General features: G+C 52.3%; 1 protein-coding gene across 2 annotated transcripts in view; it reads right to left on the bottom strand.

Annotated features, from left to right (window-relative positions):
• The window catches only part of ADCY5 (adenylate cyclase 5), a 137,584-nt gene that overhangs the window by 25,205 nt on the left and 97,648 nt on the right, over window positions 1–14,731 (bottom strand). For both annotated transcript variants that reach the window (XM_072963972.1, XM_072963969.1), the window contains exons 5-11: window positions 13,464–13,591; window positions 11,276–11,434; window positions 10,235–10,376; window positions 8,081–8,221; window positions 4,471–4,493; window positions 3,392–3,536; window positions 2,061–2,158 (exon numbers count right to left, since the gene is read on the bottom strand). In XM_072963972.1, coding sequence (XP_072820073.1) covers window positions 2,061–2,158; window positions 3,392–3,536; window positions 4,471–4,493; window positions 8,081–8,221; window positions 10,235–10,376; window positions 11,276–11,434; window positions 13,464–13,591 — 836 coding nt within the window. The remainder of the gene's footprint in view (window positions 1–2,060; window positions 2,159–3,391; window positions 3,537–4,470; window positions 4,494–8,080; window positions 8,222–10,234; window positions 10,377–11,275; window positions 11,435–13,463; window positions 13,592–14,731) is intronic.

Below are 14,731 nucleotides of genomic sequence, written 5' to 3'. Positions count from 1 at the left end.
AACAACTCCGCACGGCCTCAGTGCAGGGGGCAGCGGGCACTAGCTGTATGACCAGCGTGCGGCTGGCTGCCGGCGTCTGGTTCTCACCGGTGGTATCCTGACAGGGTCACAGCAGACACAAAGGTAAGGGCCATCTCTTCAACAGCAAGTGCCATTAGAAATAAAAGGTATGGGGGAGGATATAGCTCAGTGGTAGAGCACGTGCTTAGCATGCACGAGGTCATGGGTTCAATCCTCGGTACCTCCATTAAAAATAAATATATAAATAAACCTAATTACCACCCCCAAACTAAATAAAAATTTGTTTCAAAAAGAAATAAAAGGTATGTTGACATCGTGTACCTCCTGATACGATGCACTGAGATGGACCCAGCTTCTGTGGGATTCTTGCCAAAACTGCATAACTTCAATCCAATCATGAGAAAACGTCGGACAAACCCAAATTGAGACATTCTACAAATGAATCAACAGCACTCATCCCCAGTGCCAAGACCATGAAAGGTAAGTAAGGGCTGAGGAAGTGCCACGGATTGGAGGGGGCTAAGAGGGTAGAGCAGCTAAATCCAACGTGGGATCCTGGACCAGTGCTCGGAACACAGAAAGGCCGTCTAGGGGAATGTTGACGAAATCAGAATACAGTCCGTGGATTGGTTCATAGTACCATTCCAGTGTTGAGTTCTTGCTTTTGACTACTGTGCTGCAGTTACGTAAGTTGTCATCAGCAGGGAAAACTGAATGAAGGATGTCCAGAGACTCTCCATAGTACTTCTGTAACTCTTCTCTAAATCTACCATTATTTCAAAATGAAAAACAGAAGCTGTTGGGGTGAGGAGACTCTTTCAGATTAAATCAGATTTATGAGACATACCCAAATGCAATCAGTGGGTACAGCACAGGGAACTATATTCAGTATCTTATAATAACCTTTAATGAAAAAGAACATGAAAATGAATATATGTATATATATATGTATGACTGGGACATTTTTCTGTGCACCAGAAACTGACACATTGTACCTGATTGTACTTCAATTAACAAACAAACAAATACAATCAGTGGATATTGAGTAGATCCTGGCTGTGAATAAACTAAGAGTGGAAGACATTTGGGGGACAGTTTGGGAGATCTGAACATGGACTTGGTTTGAGATGATTGTAGAGAACTGGTTTAGCTTTGCTTGGTTTATAAGGCATTGTGGTTAAGAAGGAAAATGCCCCTAAAGTAGGTGTATATTGAGGTGTTCAGGGGCAAAATGTTTTTGTATCTAAAATTTACCTTAAAAAATCAGAAAAAAAGATGAAACAAAATTGCAAAATATTAACAATTGTTCTATGTAGGGGATGAGTGTTGATTATAGTAATTACTTTACTCTTCTGTATGTTTAAATAATAAAAAGTTAAAAATACGTATATATGTGTGCATATATACATACAGATACACACATGTTCATATGCGGAGTGGTTACCTTTCTCACTTAGGCAAGACCCTACTGTGAATGACTGTCTAATAAACATGCACTTCCAAAAGCCCAGTGCCCACTTCAGAGTGGTCCCCTTGGAAGCCACAGGCCTCTCTCAGCGACACAGCCAGCCAGTCCTCAGAAGAGTTCAGGAACATCTCCTTCAGAACCTGAAAAGCCTTCAGAACCTGAAATCCATTCTTTGAAATATCCAGAGTAGCAGAAAACCCTTATCTTTTGAAGATGTATTGATTTTTTGCAAGAACCAAAGGTCACCCCGAAATAAGCCTAGTGAATACTTTGGGTGTTTCAATGGGCAACAGTGGCCTATGTTAAAATGGGATGAGATGATAAAGTGGAGGGAAGGGGTCTCCCATACACAGACAGATGTTTTCTACCTGCAGTGAGCACATTGCCTTGCCATCATGGAGGAGACGGACTCCTGGCTTCACGGCCCCACTGAGGACACATCTGGAAACTTCTCTCTTTGCTGGAGCAAGTTCAGTCCAGACCCCCACCCCTGCTTTCCTTTATGACTTCCCCTCCTACCCCTGGAGCCCCTGCAACCAGAGGAAGGAGTCTGGGAGGAAGAGATACTTACTGGGGCACGATGGTGATCTGGACAAAGCAGATGAAGAGGAAGACGAGCGAGGCACATGCCACATAGGCACCGAATCGGTCATCCACCTGCTTGGAGTACTGAGAGAATACAGGCAGGGTGAGGGGGCGGAGGAACCTGGCCCTATCTGCTCCAGCCTGGGTCCACTCCAGACACACCCAGGACAGCCCACTCCCAAGATCTGGAAGACCCAGGAGAGAACCAACGCTAGCCTTAGCTCTCAAGAAACCAGTCCACTCACCACACGGTGGTGCCTATGGGGAGGGCGGCTGAATTGTATCGAACCAGAAACTCTGCAGGCTGGGTCACCGTGAGAGTAAATCATAATGATCACGGCTCACATTCCTGAGCACCATCTGCATGCTAGGACTCACACCAGGGCCTACAAGCATCACCGTACATCCTCACAAGAGCCCCAGGAAATAGGCATGGGACTGCTGCTGCTTCTACTTCAGAGATGAGCGAGCTGGGGCTCAGAGCGGTCCAAAGTCACAGATCTCATCATCTCCGGGGTCTTGACTCCCAGCCCTGCCCTCTCATGACACCAACCAGCTGCACGAATGGCTGTGCAGGCACAGAGTCACCCAGAGAGGGTAATCCACAAGTCAGTTCCATTTATGCTGGTAAACAGACTAAGTTCCGGTTCCATAATTTTACCCTCCTAATTGCCTCACTTGACCGTGAGCTCCCATGAGCGCATTTTGACCAAACACCAGGGAGACTCTGTGACGTGGAGCAAAGACCTTGAACCAGGGTCTGGTGCTGGCTGTGTCACTGCTTCACTGGGTGGCCTCGAGCAAGTCGCCCAAGTACCCTGAGCTTTACTTTCTCAAGCTTTACAGTCACAATTTAAGGAGGTGGGACAAACAGCTCTTGATCGCCCCTTCCCACTCTAATACTTTGAGGTTCCAGTCTGCTAAAGGCAGCTAGATGGTCCACTGATAGTGATGATAATGATAATAAATAACAATAAAATAAAACAAATAGCAATTCATGTTTATTGAACAACTACTATTTGTTTGCAGATACTGTTTTATGTGCTTTACATGTAAGGACTTGTTTAATCCTCACTATGGACACTGTGAGGTACATGTTAAGTATCCCCATTTTCCAGATAAGGAAACTGAGGCACAAAGAAGTTAAGATTTAGCCCTTCCAACCAAGGAAGTCTCCCTAAAATCCCCATTTCCTGAGTAGGGCAGCATCAGAGCTGGGGAGATGGAGATGACAAGGAGGAGCTCTTTCCACGGTGTTGGAGACGGGGAGGGAGCCGTCCTGGTTCTGTGGGGTGGGAGGAACCCTGGGGGCTGTACCTTCTTCTCTAAGTCAGGCTCCCTGAAGGTCAAGAGGAACTTGCGGACATGCTCAGACCGCAGCCTGTCGATGCTCCTGGCGTCAATGGCACGGCCCAGAAATTCGTCCACTTCATCCTCGGGGTTTGCACTTTCCTGGGCGTTCCTGGGGAGCAAGGGACACAGACACGAGACAGGCTGACCACCAGGGGGCGCGGCTAGGGGGCTGGCTCTGCCCACACACTCAGCCCATCAGAAGGGCTTGGCACAGCTGCCAGGATCAACCATCAGCGATCAGCCATGAGGGGTGAGGAAACCGGGAAGCACACCAGGACAGCCAGGGGCCCAAGTGCCTGCTCTTAACAACTGCATACATGTGCAGAAAGCTGCCCAAGTCTCAGACCCACTGGCCCGGGAGGCCTCACTGGCAATGAGGCTTTTCTGGCCCTACTGATATATTACTATACGACGATGATAATAATAATATGCATTTTTAATCGAAGGTTCGTTTTCCCCCTACAGGTAACAGTCTCTGGTCTTCACTCTCCAGCTGTACCAGTATCCTGAGTCGAAGGCTGAGATCAGGACGCAAGACTGGGAGCCACCTGGTTGTGCTCACCTGGCTCAGGCACTCTCTGGGAAGTAGGTTTCATGATTTTTGGGTGCTGAACTAAACTAAACATCCTACTTCTCAGAGTGAAGCCCAGTCCTCAAGTGGGACTTCTGACAGCCCCTGAGACTGGGAAGTGGAGAGACAGGAAGACAGTCCCTCAGGGTGCTGGGATGAGGCCAGGCGCTGGTGAACAACATGCAAGGCGTGCATTTCCTGGGAGCTGCATGTGCGTGCGTGTGCATGTGCGTGCGTGTGCACATGTGTGTGTGGAGTGGAGATTGTACAGGGGCAGTGCTGGGGCCCAGCCTCTCTGCCGGGGGCCTGGGCTCCGGGGCTGCTCGTCTCTCAGGTGCAGTGGGCTCTGTCCACTCAGCCAAGACTGCACGTCCTGGGCTCATTTTCCATGGAGCCGGAAACTGAGCTCCAGGCAGGTATGGAGATATCCCCCAGCCCGAGGGAGCAGGAATGAAGAGGGCATATGACTCACTTGTCCTTGGGGTCTTCAAAACCCTAAAAGAGAGGGACAGAGAGAAAAGGAGGGGAGTATGAGAACAGAGGGGACTGAAAACGGAGGCTCCCGGAGAGGGCGCTGCGGGTGGCTGCAGCTAATCCTCGCTTCACAGTTCACCAGGGGCTTGGACACGGGGAGCTCTGTCACTCAGTCGTCCCCACTTTCCTCCATTTGGAGAACACAGCTGGGTTTGGGACAGGCTCTGTGCTGGATGCTGGGGGCACACTGGGATCTCACTTCATCCACTGGCAAAATCCATGGGTCTAAGCTCTTCCTGTCCCCACCCCCAATCCCTTGTCATTCCCCAAACCTCCCCTCCCCCTCCTCCTGGGCCCTGGGTTTGGCGGGCCCCCTCCCAACTCTACCACTTACTCAGATGGAAATAAGACAAACTGCTAAGCGGATCAACCCCATATACGAGTGCACACCCAAGCACACACAAGCTCACGTACACTCACCCCTGACCCCAGCTGAGCACACATAAAATCTCCTGAGAGTTCACAAGTTTAAGAAAATTAAACTCTGGTTGTTTGCAACAGCTTTTCTAGTATCTGAGAACTGATGTGTGCTTGTAAGGCTCGAGTTGGCTGGGGGCCCAGGAGGTGAGGAACCTGCCTGCCCCGGTTTGACTGCTGTTCTGATGTTCATATATCCAGGGCAGGGGTGAGGGTGGGAAGGGCCCTTACTGGCTGCCAAACTCAAAGCCCTATCTAGAATTCATCTACAAAGTCCACAAAGGATAGAAATGTGTCAGTGTTTTGACCAGTTGTGGCAGAATGCAGGGAGGGGTCCCTAAAATGGGAAGGGCTGGATCTGGGAGGCAGCGGGGGAAGAAAAGGCACCCAGGACAGGCAGTTTCAGGTTGCCAGGACAAGGAGAGAGGGTGACCTCTGGTCCCTGCGGCTCAGCGTGGAGCACACTGCTGGGCAGACGGGGGGGTTGGCAAACGTTGGGGAAACGCAACCCCCAGATGAACACATGCCTCTTCACTCCCCCTGGGGAGTGGGATTTATATCGGTCTCCACGAGCCGGAGCTGTGCGGCTCCGAAACAGATGTGGGGCCCACGCATACTGAGGTGCTGTCTGTTCTCCCGCAGCTGCGGGCTCCCCGGGGCCTCAGCAGCCCCTAGTGCCACATCCAAGTGCCCAGCCGTGGGCTCTGAGATCCTCCCGGCTGCCTGGTGGTGGTCTTCCCTGGAAAAGCCAGACTCTTCTCCTTGTCCTCTGGGAATCGCCAAGCCCTCCGTCCAGGTTGCAGGACCCACCCACCTCACTGTCCCGAGGAGCTGGCGTCACTCGCATGAGTGCTCTGTCTGGGGGCAGGCGGGACCCCTTAGAGCACTGGTGCCTAAACATAAGCCAGCCCAGCTCCTCACTACATTTTAAAAGCTGAATAAAAGATGGAACAAGATTTAAAGACATAAATGACAGGTTAGTGCCTAACTGCTCTCAGTCGCTGCTTCATCTAATTCCCAGCCTTCCACCCCATCTTCAGTGGAAGTCAGGGTTGAAGCTCTCTTCCTGTGTATGTTATTCAAAGATTTCTGGGCAAGTTTAACACCAAAAGCGAGTGGATCCTGGCCCATCCCTGGCCTCTCAGGTGACTCTGCCCAGCCAGGAGGGGGTGGGAGCCTCTTCTCTCCCTCTACAGAGGTGTCCCCAGCCCTTTTCTTCTGCTCACTTGCCCTTCCCTTCCCTGCTGGGCGAAGCAATTAACACCATGGAGAAGCTTTCCTGCCACCAGTCTCCCCCAGAGACTGTTTCCCCAATTACAGCTCTTCTGCTAATTCTTCCAAGGCTCCTTGTCCTAACAATGATTAATATGTCTGCCAAACCGGTGCTTATAGTCCACACTGCCTCCTTTGAGACTCTGAGATAACTAGAATCCACTTATACCAAATATCACTAAAGAAAAACAACTTGCAGAAGATTTTAACTCGAGAACATACCACGAGGTACCTGTCCTGCCTGCCCCATCTTCCTCTCCACCTCTGTCCTGCCCCATCTTTCTCTTTCCCACTCTTCACCATCTCCCACTCCCCTGTCCCTCTCTTTCCTACCACCTGGATGAGAGCCTCCCTCTTTGCATTCTGTTCTCAGTCGCCTTTCCTCTCACCCCCCCTCTCACCTCTTGACCATCCGGGTCACGTGGGTACAGAGTCCCCAGGAGATGATTAAAAAACTGAGGAGAGAACAGGGAGGGTCCAGCAACTGCTCTTTGATTTGAGGAGAGGCCTGAAGGGAGGGGGAGTGGTGCCTGGAGCCTGGGTGGCACAGATCAGGTCTGTGGACATCCAAGTTCAAAGCCCTGGGGGAAGGCTGGCCTCTCCCACTCTGTCCCTTATAACTTTGGTGTCCAGTCCTTCCAGTTGCTTCTTTACCATCTGAAGTTAAAATGTTGGTTTTGACTCAATTCACTTTATTTTCCTGTACATCTTCTTTAAACCTTTGTCATCTGTTACTTGCTGGCTGGCAAGAAACAGAATGACTGGTGTCCAGCCTGTCCGCTCCCACAGACCCCTGGCTCTGTTTGCTGACTCAGCTGGATTCCCATGGAGTGTGTCTCTAATTACTGCAGCTGCCACTTATACCTAGTGTGATCCACAGACCAATGGGGGGATCCTAGTGCCGACCTGGCCCCCATTGCTCTACCTGGCTCTGGGAACTAAGTGGACAGACACACACACATATCTTCCTGGACCCTCACCCATCCCTCCCTCACAGAGGGCAACTCCACTTGGGAACCAGGCTGCCCTTGAGCTGAGGGGTGTGCTTGGATTTAGAAGCCAAGCTCTCAGATAAAAAGAAAGAAAATGCTGCTGCTGCAACCTGACTTTTTGTCATCCCTCTGTCTCTTCTCTACACCCTCTGAAGTCTTTCTACTATCACTGATAGAACCCAGGCAGCGTATCCTGAATTAGTCTGTCCCTGGTGTGTGCAGGGGCGGCTGGGGGTGTGTGTCCCCCATGGCAAGCAAGGTCCCCTGAGATGGAGGTGGTACCCCCTACCACGGCCTCTGCTCATTCAGCTTGCATGTTCCCACTGGAAGGCTGGAACTAACGGGGGTGTTTCTCAGCACAGAGGGCAAAAAGACCATCACCGAGTACTTGCCAAAAAGCATTGGAATGGTTTCTGAGCAACTGAGCCAAAGGATGTGTTTCAACTGCCTGAGAAATGCAGCAGATGCTGGAAGGTGTCTGACAAGCTGGTGCCCACCCAACTCCCCAGGGCTCCCCAGACAGAGCCAGAAAACCTGTGGAGGCTCTATCTGGACCCTGAGTCTGGCCAGTTGAGCCTGCTTCCAGCCTGCACCAGCAAGTTCTGCCAAGTGGGAGAGAGGAAAGGGCATAGGCACTCTGTTCCAAAGCCAAATCCGGCATGCCAAGAGATGGTGGGGGCCCACGGAGAAAGCCAGGGGCTGGAAGTTAGGCACTCTGTTTCCTGGTCCAAAGTCGGGGTGAGCCTGCTTCCAACATTTCCTTCTGTGGCTCTCCAGATTCCCTTGGGCAACACGAGGGGCCTGGACCATCCCTCACACCCTCAGAAGGCTCTAGCCCCAGAAAATGCTGCCCTGCCAGCCACTCACCATCCGCTTCATCTCCTTGGACACCTGGTTGCCACCCAAGTGGTTGTAGAAGGGGCGCTCAGCCCCCCAGTGTGGCGGGTTGTGCCCGATGGAGTTGGTTCTCTGGCGATTCATCTTGGCAATCATGGCCTTCTCTTCTTTCTGGAAGAGCAACACAGATACATCAGCCTGTGGGCAGGGCCCGCCAGGTGGGCCTGAGCAGGGAGCTTCTCATTCCTCCCAGGTGCCTGGCCAGGTAGGGGTGGAGGCAGCTGCCCCTCTCTTCTCCGCACAGCCTTCAGCCCAGAGTTCTGCCAGGATCCTAAAGCTCTCCCAGGAAAGCAGCCTAAATCCCTCCAAATTCCCCAACAGCAGCCCTGGCTGGTGCAGGTGGGAGCAGCAGAACAGGATGGTGAGGTCTGTCTTGTGAGGAAGAAAGAGGCAAGGGAATGTCTGTCACTGGCAGAGGATTTTAGGGATGGGCAGAGCCTGGGTCCGGAGATGCCTCGGGGTGATGGAGGGAGAGGAAACCTGAGATTCCAATCTCCAAAATACGCGTGTTCTAGCAGAGCGCGCAGTAGGACAGGCCCTGCTGACCAGAAGGAAGTTGATTCATTAGAATGTGAGGTTCAGGGCTGTCACGCGTTGTACAAGAATACTCACGGGGGCTCAGCTGGCTACGCACGTGCCAACCACAACCTTTGTCTGTCCAGCCACCCAAACGGGCTCAAGGTGGAGTGCTGCAGCGGCCCAGGCAGGCCTGAGGCAGCCTTCCCCTCACCTCCCTCCTTGAGCCTGGGAAGGGAGCCGGTCAGGCCAGGGACGCAGAGGGGAGGGGACATGGTCTGCTCTAGCCGGCACTGCTGTGGGCCGGGGCTGGGGTGGGTGGTGTCCCTCTCTGTCTCCGTTGCATCTTTTCTGAACCACTTGTCAAGCTAGGAGAACGAAGACCCACAGAAGTCAGGGCAGAGGTTGAGCCTTCAGCCTGGGAGGGGCAGGAAGGTGAGGCTGGAGGTTCTGTGACCCCGAGAGAAGAGGGTGTGGGAGGAGGGCCCAGGTGGATTTCAGTTCAGTTATGCTCCTGTCAAACAACAAGCAAATGTTTAAGAATGAGTTCATTAAGCCTCTCAGGAGCTTCCCCCAAAGTGCCTAAATCTTCCCCACCCCCTTCCGGGTGTCTGCGCCGGGGCCTGATGGTAACAGCTCCCTCCGAGGCCCCCGCAGCCAGGGTCCCTGGGCTGGGGTGTGCTTCTGTGGAGGGCGAGGTGCCCCTCTGACGGCCCTCTCAGGGTGGACGTCTGCCTGGAAGAGCCCTGCTGCCTTTAAAAGTCTACTTTTGCTGTCTTCCAGACATCTTCTGAGCTTGCCCCATGGCTTATTTTGTCTTTAACTTCTTGGGAAAGAAACAGGGATGCTTTTCTCTATCAAAGGGCTGTGACCAAGAGATAAATTCAATTGAAAGATTCATAGGTAAAAGGCATTTTAATCTAGGGGGAAAGAAAAAAATGGGTGAAATACAAAAGGTTCTCCTCATTTCCTTTAAAAATTAAGAATACGGAACATGACACTATTAAAAATAGAACACTGAAGTCTGCTAATAATTCAGCTTTATATTTTGGCAAGTGCGGGCAGAGACAAAAGAAGGAAGAAGACAGAGACTAGAAAGTGAAAGAGGGGGAAAGACAGAGGTTCAAGAAACAGATACATAAGTACAGGTAGAGAGAGAGAGAGCCACCTAGTTTAGGCAACAGACAAGGAACGAGATGAAAATAATTATGCTGTACACCAGAAAGTGACACAACATTATAAACTTACTATATTTCAATTTAAAAAATGGGAAAAAAAAGGACAAGGTATACACAGAGCTCCTCGATGCTTCATTTTCTCTCGTGGCCTTCTAGTGCATTGTTACTGATTTGAGGTCTGTTGCATTTTTTGCAACAGAAGGAAATGAAAACATTCCCTCTTTGCCATGAGCTTTTGCAAGGCCTCTGTAGCTCTCACGTCCTTTCTAAGATGCAGGAACCAGGACTGCATAAGGAATTCAGGACTTGACTCAAGGAAAGAGTAAGAAGAGAAGGAAACAGCAGGCCCAGAAATATTCCTTTCTAAAAGATCGAAGCCCCTCCGTCCCTGGCTCACCAAGCCCCCCACCCCAGCCCTTGGCCCCCGGACCCGCTTCTGGGTGCAGCGCAGGATGAGGAAGGTCTCGATGCTGTGCTCCTTGAGGTAGGCGTTGCGCTCGCCCCCACAGCCTGGCTCCACTTCGTAGTCGCCATTCAAGTAGTTGAGTGTGGCCTTGGTGATATGGATGCGTCTACAGGTGGGGAGGGAAGCAGGGAGAGGAGGGCAGCAGATGTGAATTCAAAACCCTGCTCCCAGACAGAACCAAACTGCAACCGACTCAGTCACCATTCAAATCCCAGGGCCCAAAACTCTGGCTCAAATGTTAACGCCATCCTCGATCCTGACCTCAGTGGACTGTATTCCTCCAGTGTCATCAAGATGACTCAGGTGGACCCCTCTCCAGCTCGTATCCACAGCGACCACATCATATCACATCGACATCAAGTTAATATCATAATAACATAAGACATCATTAACCTGCTGGGAGAACACGGCCTCCAGCTCACAAACTTTGCCTACCTGCTTAGAAGCCAGAGGTGGCTCCTGCTGACTACAGGATTGTGTCCAAATTCCCCAGCCTGGCATGAATGTCCTTCCTAGTACAAGCACTGATTCTCTCACTGGTTCCTAAAAAGCCATCTGCTCTTCTTCCATTCCTTGGAAGTACTGTACTCTCCTCTACCCTGCGCCTGTCCTCAGCCTGATCCCTCAGCCTGGCACACCCTGCCCCACCTTCCTCACCAGCCCACATCCTGCCCAGCCTTCCAGGCCAGCTCATGTCCCACCTCCTTACGTCCTGGCTACCCCCCAAATTTATCCACGGTTCCTCTCTGCTCTGGAAGTCTACTCTACCTCCCACATCTCACAACAGGCCACCAGGTTTTGTGTAAATATCTTCTGGGTGAAGACTGGGTGAAGGTGGGGACCATGCTTCCAAGTTATAGGTGGGGACCTATAACTTGCCATGTGTGATGTCAGGGTTGGTTACACAGTCACCTCTACTTAAGTTCTACCAACCCCAAGGCTGCGGCTACCCTGTCCTGCCCACCTGAGCCCTGCTCCCCGCAGCAGCCACCTACCCTCACTCACCCTGCCTTGCCTCCAGCCTCCATGTGGTTGGCCAGCGTGACGTCGTTGGACCAGACGTCGAACTGCCACTTCCTGAGACCAAGGACACCGCAGTGCACTCGCCCGCTGTGGATTCCCACACGCATGTTCACGTTCACACCCGTCACCTCCCGGACCAGCCTGGGGATGGAGCAGGGGTAAGGCCAGGTGGGGGTCAGGGCCAGGCGCAGAAAGTGGGGGTGGCTGGAAGGCAGGGGGTCGGGGTGCGTGAGAAGGTGCAGGGGTCAAAGAGTCATTTCTCTCTGGGCCAGCCCAAATCCTGAGTCCGAGACCATTCAGCCTGAAGGGAGGGGCTGGGCCCTGGTGCGCCTGTGCTGTGAGACATGAGAGGCTTTGTTTCCCAGCTTGCCCACAAGGTGGCGCAGTGCCTCACACTAAAACCCAGGCCCCATTGCTTCCTCCTTAACTAGGGCACCTGAGCCTATCGGTTAACAATTAAGTTGTGTTCTGAAGACACAAATGCATGTTAGTGCTGACTCAAGTCAATAGGAAAATTATATCCACTCCAAACCCCATTCATACAATTCTCGAATTTATCCACATTGCTGCTTCTTCAGAGTTAGCAAGATAATGAAGAAAGAGAGGACACATGTCCTGCTCAGGGAAGAAGGGGAGCTGGGCAGGAGCAGGGGACCAAGGGCGCTCCACATGCTAGAAGACAGCTCCAGTCCCTGCCACGTGCACCACACACATACTCAGGGGTCCCCAGTAGATGGGTGGGCCGCCAGTAGGAAGGGCAGTGGCATGGAAGCTAAAGAGCTCGGGTCTGTGGAAGAGGGAACAAGTGCTCCCGGGGGAAGGTACAGTGTGTACTCTTAGGGACCTGGACCCTCCCTGACACTCTGGGGATGGGCGCACTCAGCCAGCTGTGGGGCTGGCAGGCTGACTTGGCCTGGTGGCCAGGAACACCATGTGGGCCCCAGCTCTCTGCCAGCCCACCAGGGAGAGGCTGACACCCACTGCAGGAAATATTTACGTTATCCATTGTCTCTCTTGTCCTGGGGTCAGCCCTTGCTGGAGCTGTGCCTTCCATCCACAAGGCCTCTGGCCACTTGCTTAGGTTGATATATCTCATTCTGCCCTTTGGGCTTAACTCCAAGGCCACTTCCTTCAGGAAGCCTCTCTCTGTCCTCCCAATGGAATTAACTGCCCCCTCTTGGGCCCTTCCACCACAGTTTCCCTCTCATGCCTGATGGTGTCTCCTGGTCACGCCTAGTATCAGAGCAACAGGAGGCATGGCCTCTCCCCCTCAACTGACTCTGCGCTTCCAGGCGATGGACTCACTGTCTAGATCGGGCAAAGGGGCACTCGGCAAACACTGCCAAAAGGAACTGAGCCAAACAGGATGGACGTGGGCTGGCTACTAGGACCTCTGACCTCTGTGGCTTTTCCTTTGCCCTACCCAGGCTCCTTCCAAAGCTCAAAGTTACTGATCCAGAATGCAATCTTTGACCTCCTTTGGTTGACATGTAAGCTTGGACTGTCCATGTTGTTTAAAGACCTTCTTCTGGAGGAGGGGCTTCTTCTGGAGGAGGGGCTCCTTCTGTGGTCAGCAATGACCAAGAATTGGCCAAAGATCCTATTTACTATAGCTCCCAGGAAGGATGGATTTTCTTAAACGAGAACACCTGTGTTTGCATCTGCCTGCCTAGCGCTGTTATCTTGGGGAGCTGTTTAGCCCCTGTGAGCCCAGATCTTCTCATCTGGGAAGCAATGGGGCCAGTAGGTTCTACCCCTGGCTGGGTGGTTGTGAGAAGGCATGAGGGACTGGAGGGCAAGGCCCCCTATGGCACAAAGTACAGCCCAACTGCCAGCCAGTCCTCCTCTCCTGGAGAGCTGGCTCCACACTTCTTGCTGCCCTGGAGTCTGAAAAGCCCTCCCTTCCTGCAGGACATGTCCTTCTGTGCAGAGCTTCTAGGGATGCTGTGGGCAGAAGAGCCCCAGAGAAGGCTCAAAGCCTGGGGGTGCAAATCAACCCTCCACTGTGGCCGGGGTCCTTGGGAAGTGGATTTCCCCCACTGTTTCCCTGCCCCAATCTGTTCAACATCAGTTACTTGGGCCATGGGACAGTCCTCTTGCAGATGGGCAACCCCCCGGAGATGGACAGTGTCCCTGCAGGTGGGCAGGCCCCCTAGAGACAGGCACTTACGAGATGGCCTCAATCATGTCCATGCCCATCTCCACGCAGCAGTGGGCATGGTCAGCCCTCGCTTCAGGCAGCCCCGAGACGCAGTAATAGCAATCTCCCAGGATCTTAATACGTAAACAGTGATTCTCCTGGAAAGCAAATTAATTTTAAAAATTAAAAATAGTAGGAAAGAGAAGTGGGAGAGAAAGAAACAGGAAGCAAACAGATTCACCCCATGCCTGGAATAACTTGCCTTTTAGGGCAGCAAGCACAGACCCAGCACAGGCACGAGGCATGGCCCCGGCCCCAGGACAGGCTTATCGGGTGCTGTGGGGCACAGAGGACAGGCTGAGCAGCCTTGGAGAAGCATTCTAGCCTCCCCCGGCGCAGGAACTCACTTTTATGGCCACTGCTGAGGCCCAGGAAGAATGCACTTGGTCCATTGTGGCAGCAAACACGGAAGACTCATCAGGGTGATGTAGGCCCTAAGCTGAGAACCAGCACCCCACCCGACTCCCAGCCCCGAGCACGCTCCAACTCTTGGCCTAAGGTTCTACGAGTAGTTTTCTGATTCTTCTTTTATGAAAAGACTGAAGCAGAAATGAGATTGAACCAAAGCTCGCCTGACCCTCAGCCTGTCTGAGATTTTTATCCAAGAGAGTCTGCTAAACCAGCAAGCATATGTGTGCTAAGATACCCACAGAGCTGAAGTGCCTGCTTGCTGCAGGGTCACCCTGGGATAATTGGGATTGAGATGCACTGTCATTAATCACCAACTCTGAGCTGCCCAAGTCTAGCTCCCAGAAGTTATTTCATGAAGCTGGGACACTGGGACCCGAGTGTTTGTGAGGCCTGGACTCTCATCTGATAATGCCCAAGGGCCAAGCATGTCCCGTTCACCTGGCCCACGTTCAGTGATAAAATCAGTGAGGCGTGAGGCCCATTATCCATGCCTTCAGAGGCCCTGGAACCACCTCTGACCAGCACCAGCCTCTCATCCATGATCTGGTCTGGCATTCTGTGACGGCCCAGGGGATGGAGAACACAGCAGAAAGTGGTCCCTGACATAGGACTCTGCAAAGTCTCAGAGTGTCACTCAAAGCCACAAAGGCTGGGAAAGGACGCCAGAGTGTAAACAGGGACTAATGAACGAATGTGTCCCTCACTGCTCCATGCACTGGGGGCCACTTATGTCCCAACGTGGAAGAGTCCTCTTTCCAGAGCCCTGGGGGTGACCCAGAGCTGTCTGCAGGCCATTTGGGATCCAGACTCATTCTCTTATCACTCTG

The sequence above is a fragment of the Vicugna pacos genome, chromosome 1 (genome assembly GCF_048564905.1).
Source record: "Vicugna pacos chromosome 1, VicPac4, whole genome shotgun sequence".
NCBI lineage: Eukaryota > Metazoa > Chordata > Mammalia > Artiodactyla > Camelidae > Vicugna > Vicugna pacos.
The sequence above is the reverse complement of the archived record's forward strand: the minus strand, read 5'-3'. Positions and strand labels throughout refer to the sequence as shown.